Source organism: Odontesthes bonariensis, chromosome 9 (assembly GCF_027942865.1).
Source record: "Odontesthes bonariensis isolate fOdoBon6 chromosome 9, fOdoBon6.hap1, whole genome shotgun sequence".
In the NCBI taxonomy this organism is placed as follows: Eukaryota; Metazoa; Chordata; class Actinopteri; order Atheriniformes; family Atherinopsidae; genus Odontesthes; species Odontesthes bonariensis.
In genome coordinates, this window is record NC_134514.1 from 31,685,146 (window position 1) to 31,692,525 (window position 7,380).

The 7,380-nt window shown below is 43.4% G+C and overlaps 1 protein-coding gene across 1 annotated transcript; it reads right to left on the reverse strand.

Moving 5' to 3' along the window:
• Positions 1–4,810: 4,810 nt before the first annotated feature.
• On the reverse strand, positions 4,811–6,970 carry rnf228 (ring finger protein 228). Its single transcript, XM_075474017.1, has one exon. It carries the CDS (start codon positions 6,571–6,573, stop codon positions 5,803–5,805), a length of 771 nt encoding a protein of 256 aa, XP_075330132.1. The 5' UTR covers positions 6,574–6,970; the 3' UTR covers positions 4,811–5,802.
• Positions 6,971–7,380: the final 410 nt, after the last annotated feature.

Genomic DNA, 7,380 nt, shown 5'->3' on the forward strand with positions numbered 1-7,380 from the left:
GTAATCTGTGAAAATGAAAAATAAAAAAGAATTCAGACTTTATGTCACGTTAGTTCACCACACGCTGACAGAAAACATTGCCAAGCGTTTCATGATGACAGATAATGACTCCTACATTTCTGTACCTTTGGATTGCTGAACATTTCCCCTTTAAGAAAGATGATGTGGATAAAATACCAGAAGTCAGCATAAAACATCTTAAACAGGTTTAAACTAAATTCTAACGGAATCCTCTCAGGGATCAAAATACTGCAACACACGTTTTATCATATTTAACTGACCCGACACCTTCATTTGAAGCACGTAAACTCCACTGGTGGATGGATGTACTGTTCGCTGCTCTTATAAATCGTTCATCATATAACAAACACTCCTGAGATCATTTTCTTTAAAATATGTTTTCTCGTGAATGTGGCTTCATAGCACCTCTCAGTAAAAAAGGAATTTATTCAAGGACAGAATACGGAGGGAGAGGCCCAGGCCCAACTTGTTGGGAATTTAAGCATAATATCATCTGTCATCTAATATCATATCTAAATGATTCAACGTATCCTATTGCACACGGCCTCTAATTTGTTTCTACCCGTGGCCTCATACATGACACAAATGGTGCTAAAGAGTGTGCATGTCAAGGAATTTATTGTGGTTTTCCGACTGAGCGCAGCATAGTCAGAAGGGGGACGTGCGCCGCAGCAGGATACGACGCCAGGGCGGCCGTAAAGCAGTCTATCTCTGTGCCTCTGTTGATTGGAGGGAGTATTTACACCCCCAAACGTCCAACAATCAATATCTCCACCGCCTAATAAAGTCAAAGTTCAGCTATCCCTCGCTGCAGGTTAAGCCATCCACCGGACCGTAAACAGTCACAGAGGCAGTAATTCCGCTCCTGAGTTTGAATGACACAAATACTCCATCATCTCCATCATCACCAAACCAAAAGTCTTATGGAGCTGCTTCGTTGTAAAATCTTGATTGGAATAATTAAAATCTCACTGATTTAATTTTTGGTTTTGGACACAGCTAAGACATTTACACGGAGTGCTGAGAAAACTCTGTGGACCAGTTGGATTTTACCTTACCTACAGGAGAAAACCATGATTATTTGATAGCCTATATCATGATTTGCGGACCCACGTGGAAAAAAAATCCTGCTGCTCAGGATCCACAGAAAACCCTGAAAGCCTCTTGTGACTCATGCAGAACTAAAGCCGAAAAGCACCCCGAGCACCTGATCCTCCCTGTAATGTGTGAGTGAACTCACCTGCGGGCTGGACGGAGGAGAAACAGAGCCTCGACGGGAGCTCACTGTCATTCACCTCAGTTACGCAGGGAGGAGATATCCAACAGGATAAGAAGGCTTCAATTAACATTGGCCTCTTTTATTAGCAGTGAGTGGGAAGGCACTTCAAATGTTGTCTTCGCCATCACAAACGCGCGCGGACAATAGTTGAAAGCTTCAAAAATAAGCAGGACAAACGGGGGTCTTTCTCCTGTTAAAGAGGGTGTCATTAGGCGTATCTTCAGGCTGAGGATTATTATCATGCGTGAATGAAGGAATCCTGCAGGTTTTCCACCTTTACCTAGCTTCAAAGAGAAGGGAAACGTCAGCTTGTTTTGGCTGATTTTACATTTATAATAAAGCATAAATGCTTTTATTAGTTGTTCTGTGTTTTTTTAAGTCCCTAGTGCGTCATTTAATTAGGGTTATTATCATCAAATAAGTGGTAAGACCGTGGCTGAGTGTAAATGTGTGTGTGTGTCTGTTGCAACAACTCTGATAATAAATAGTGAAGAACACGGTTCCAAAAGCCATGGCTTCTAAAGAGGGGAGAAACGAGAATATTTGGGAGTGATCTGATTGAAACAAGATATTACAGACTTAAAAAAAAAAAAACAGAGGGGGCAAATGGAAAACAGAGAGAGGCATGATGCATACCTCGGCCTTTTCTTTTAAGGCGACACTGAATCTCCGTGTCCAATCCATTACCGGGGACGAAATTCAAAGACAGAAATCTCTCCTGATGAGAAATAAATTAGCTGCATCTTATGCTCTGCGTGGAGGGCATTCAAACACAAATCTAGTCATTTTCCGCCGTGTAATAAATCACAAAAATCCAGAGGAACGGACACATAATATTTAAACGTCTGTAATTAAGAGAATCGACCTTTTACTTGAGGATTTCACTGATCCGCTCTGCAGTTTGAAACCTAACATGAGCTTCAGATATGGCGACTAAACACGAAGCATTCGATCAAACTGCCCAAGTTGGGTTTACCTTGAATCCTGATTTAACTCAGTCCATCAGAAAAAAAGTGTTTGATTGATAAACAACATGACAGGGCCTGCCGCAGCTTTACATGTTGAGGATCTGGGCCTCTGTTCTGAGTGTGGGTCTGTTGGGAAAGCGCAAAGCTTCCAAGAAGGTGTACTGAAATGTTCACGTGAAGCTGTTTTCCTATAGCATTTCAGTTAATACACGAAAATATAACTGACAGGCTAACGATCAATTTTATCATGAAAATGTGAAAAAACAACACAGTGTGCGTGTGTTTTAATCCCCTTGAGAGGCCTAAATACCGTTAATTAGAGAAAAAATGTTACTTTTGTTATTCAACCTAATTAAGCGTAGAATATGTAATTGACCTTTTCTTACTCTCTATGGGAAATTGAATATGCTTATGACTGAAGTTATGTTGTAAAAAGTACTCGGGGATGGTCCTAAAGAGCCTATCTCCGCTATTTAAGCTCTTTGAATGCTTCAGAGTCACGCGCTCCAGCCTCCAAATATATGTTTAACAGTCTGAAACAGGTAAAGTTTTGGAATCCAGCTAACATCATAAATCAGCCTTGGCTGGTAAACGGCTTCTTGTGTTTGTTAGCCCATGTTTCTGTTGTCGGTTAAAGTCACGCGACGTGTCACGAGAGCAGCGGATGGGTGTTTAATTTAGTTCAAATTAAAGCTGAAAAAGAAACGTGGACACACAGTGGCCTGAGAGGTTTTAGGTTTCACGAGGTAGACGTTACAATCGCATGTGTGATTTTTGTTTGTTGGCTTTCCAACTTTTTAACTCGTATTTTTCGCAGACTGCTTTCCTGTGATTTGTGTAACTGAACCTCACAGAAAAATGCAGCCTGACGGCGATATAACAGCCGTCAGTGTCAGTGAACAGGGTCCCGTTGACATTATGACAGGGAGGTACATTATTTTACGGGAAAAAACGGTGTCTGACAGCACTAATTTATGACTCATATTGGACACGGAACTCTTTGGTTAACACGTGGTGTGAAGTATGCATGAACCTAACAGGGAGCAGCAATCATCTGGTGAATAGCCAGTCTTGGCTTTTATCTCTTCTGCTGCTGGTTTTTCAGGGAAATGTTGTTGCTGAATAGTTGAATTTATCCAAACTAAAAGGGAGCTTTGTAAGAACGTATGAGACAAATCTCCCCGCATGATATTAACGGCACATCCGCTTCCAGCTCATACTGAAAACGTATTTACTTTTAATCAAGCTTAAGCCACCAGAAGTTTACACAACTGGACCTACATGAGAAATGCACCAGGCTGACACTCCAAGGTGGGATTTTATGGCATTCTACAGCACGCAGCGTCTTCTGTCATCCAGCAGGGGGCGCATTTGATGCACAGCAGGGAGTGAAATCTGTCAAGTTGGATCATACTCAGTTTATTACCAGTCGTTATGTAAGAGCGGGCACGGCAAAACTCAGCCTTAGAAACGGGCTGTTGTTTTCACCACAGTCAGACACAATAATAACCAACATTCGTATTCATGTTTCCTTTATTACTGAAATGTGTTTATGTATGCAAAACAGCACATCAGGAACATTTCTCTGTGCAAATACATTTGGTACTTTAACAACAACCACAGATTCTCATTTAAAAAAAAAAAATCGATTTTCTAGGTCCTCTGAAATAAAAAATACAATATGTTTACATTGGTCAAAGTTTACCCCATTACTTGTGTCAAATAAGAGGGTGAAAGTGCATCATATCGAAGTTGGGAAAAGGTTGAGCAGGATGATTGAAGCGATCAGATGATTGGTGGCGAGGGATAGTTGTTAAAACTATCTTTGCTGCCCCCCGACTGCGAGGTAGGGACACCGTAAGTGCACCGGGACACGAGGGCTCAAACACAAAACACTTTGGAGTCCAAGTTTATGAATCGTATAAGTGCTATGAGTTCAAATGTACATAACTGATGGATCATATTGTTCAGAGTGAAGGTTTTAAACTACACCAGAAAATAAAAATGTCCCTTTTTGCCAGACTGAATTTAAAACAGCACGTGTCGCAACAATAACAACATAAATATATTAGAAGTCTGCCCACTGTGGCCCTCAGTTCAGCTTAGTTTCATTACAATGTTTGATGCTGATTTCATTGAAATTATGTTCTTTTGTAATCTTATACCAGGTCCACAACACATTTCAGTGTGCAAAAACTTAAATAAGAACGTTTAGTTGAGCAAAACCCAACATATGCAAAGTTTTAGTGCTGTAATAGCACCAGCTCTCACAGATCTATCCTGGTGTCCATTTCTCTTTCATAAATATGTTCGTCTGCCTAATCTCAGCCTCACAGCTCATGAGGGTCTTTAAGATTCCAGTGTATCCTTTTAGAACTTGTTCACCTCATCAGTGAAGATGACTATCTGGGTTATGGTTTTGAAGTAACTGAAGTTGGATCCTGGGTTATACATGTTTCTCTTTCACTGAAGAAAATGCAAAAATTTGACATTTTTTTCTCGAGTATAAAAAAGGTGCTAAATACCGGAAACCCTGTTTTAAACTTTTGATGAGTAAAAGAATGATGTGAGCAGAGAGGGGAATCCCTGCTGACTCCACAGACTGGACGCCGTCTGTGGCAGGAGCCCCATGCATGACTTGGCTTATGATTGCAGTGAAGCTTTACTTCATTCAGATACAAGGTGAGGCACACGAGTCAGGAGACACACTGTCCCTTCTGTTACAAAAAACTGACCTTTCAGTAGCAAAGCATGCACAAAGTAGCAAATCACATATTCAAAATCACAAGCTATCTCTTTGTTAAGAAGAAGTGCAGCTTTATAGTGACAAAGGAAACAGTGCCGTCCTGAAGGAGGAAGTTAAAACACAAAGTACTGGAAGGTTGATCATGCCCACCTGTTCAGCAGTTCTCTACTTGTGAACTATTTACACATTTGGACCATGGATACAGCTTATTAGTAATGGAATGAGATTGGTGGTTTTCCACATAAACATATACAGTAAGCTCCCATAAAAAGCAAATCCCATCCCCTGACAACTCAGATGTGAAGATCTGTACAATACAATAGTGCTTTGTTGAGATATGAGTGAATCAACATGGACAGTTATTATACACTGAGTGGCCTAGAGGGGATGCATATCATTTAAAAGGTTACAGTAGGAGTGTGGGGTGGGGTGATATCAAACCCTGGATGAAGCACTTCACATTCAGTCATCAAAGCAAACACAGACTCAACCAACAGCAGGGGGTTCAAGTCTGAAGTTCCCTTATGGAGATGCCCAGTCAGCTGGGCCTTCTTCAGATTCAAGTGCATCACATTAGGAATAGATAATTGAGGATCATGTTGGCCTATTGCTCCAAACAACATGAAGGCCTTTGGGTGTTTGCTTTACTGGTAAAAGGCCATTTTGGGCAAGATTTATCCCTAGAAAAAGTAAAGGGAGCAGGATAATCTGTTGCCAGTAGGCTTCTATGTACATAATCACACACCCACATCACAACATCTCCATCAATACACAGAGCCAGCAGCCCATCAGGCGTTTCTCCGGGAGTTACTGGTGGCGGACGCACGGCCTGTCTCATGGTCCGGTCTGTATTTGAGCCAGCAGATGAGCCATGTGACGACCACCGAGAACATGGCCAGGATGCTGGCTACTGACAAGCAAATGGGTCCCGCCGGCGAAGGAGGAATACTGTGACTGTGCACGAAGATCAGGCCCATGAACAGCAACACTAGCATGGACAGGAAGGAAAAGATCACGCACACGCAGCCGGTGGTCAGTGCCACTCTTTTACAGCTCTGACAGCTGTCATAGCGCACCGAGTCTTGGGAGAGGGTCGTGGCCGTGGACACAGTGGTGGATGGGGTCGCCTGGTTGGCGTTGGACGCCCCCGATGCCTCCTCCCGGCGGAGGGCGACAAGAGCTGGGTGCAGCGGGGGAGGATACGGTGGCAAAGCGTCCTGCGGCAGGGGGTCTGAGTCGATGTAGAGCGGAAAATCCTCCGTCACCTTGGTGTTGTTGGGCAGATTCTGTATCCGATAATCTGGCACTGGAGTCCGATGGCGACAAACGGGGCAGCTGATGCGCCATGGCCGCTCCTCTCGGAGGTGAAGCGTGTTCAGGCACTCCTCGCAAAACGTGTGCAGGCACTCTAAAATCTTAGGAGCTCGCCGGTCAAGGTCGAAGTAATTGTAACAGATTTTGCATTCATACTCCTCGTAGGGGAACGCCGAGGAGGCTTCGCCGGGGGGTTCCGCTCCGTTTGATGGCAAATCTACCTCTGCCATGTCATCTTTCGCCATTCACATTCTCCGGTGAACACAAAGGGAACTGGCGGACAGATGCAGATGACGGTACACGTCTCTCCTCCTCTGCCCCCTCCCCTCGCATTGAAACGCCATCATACCGCAGACAGTGTTGATGTATTTTAATAATCCGTGTAGCGTCCTCTGTTCTGCTGCTCACTGCAACCACCGGGACACGGATTAAAAAACTGAGTGGGACCTGATGATGTAATGGTGGTGAGAGCTCATCATCCAGACTCCGAGCATCCAACAAACACACACTCAGACGAAGAGCCGCCTTAAAGTCCCGTTGAAGAAAGAGAGTGTGTGTTGTTCTCAGAGATCGGCGTGTGCAGGCTGCCTATGACAGCCGCGCAATACGTAGACACCGGCGGACAAAGGATGCGCTCATTTGGTCAACTGGGGGCGTCGATTCATTGTTTCTGTAACAATAAGTACAAAAACGCAGTCAGTATGACTTATATATCACATCTTTCAGGCTTCATCAGGAAGTCCAACATTTACAACTGTCACGGGACACGATACTTCACTGTTGCTCCTCTGCTTCTCTAGAATTTTGTTCCAATTTAGTAAAATAATCAGCTCAGTAAGAACAGCAGCGGACAGGTGATTCAGCCTAAACTGACACAGATAAGTCAGAAACACTATCGGAATATTCAACGCAAATGGAGACATAAAACACACAGGCAGGAGATAGTGCATGGCCCATAACGACATATGGGTTGATAGATTTTTTTAACCAATTGAAACTCTGAGCTTCACTCTGTGTTCACAGTGATGAATTCCGTTTTTAGTTGACGAGTC

What these genes read in the sequence shown, in the direction of transcription:
- rnf228 (XM_075474017.1), bottom strand. Translation starts at nt 6,573, where the DNA reads ATGGCGAAAGATGACATGGCAGAGGTAGATTTGCCATCAAACGGAGCG.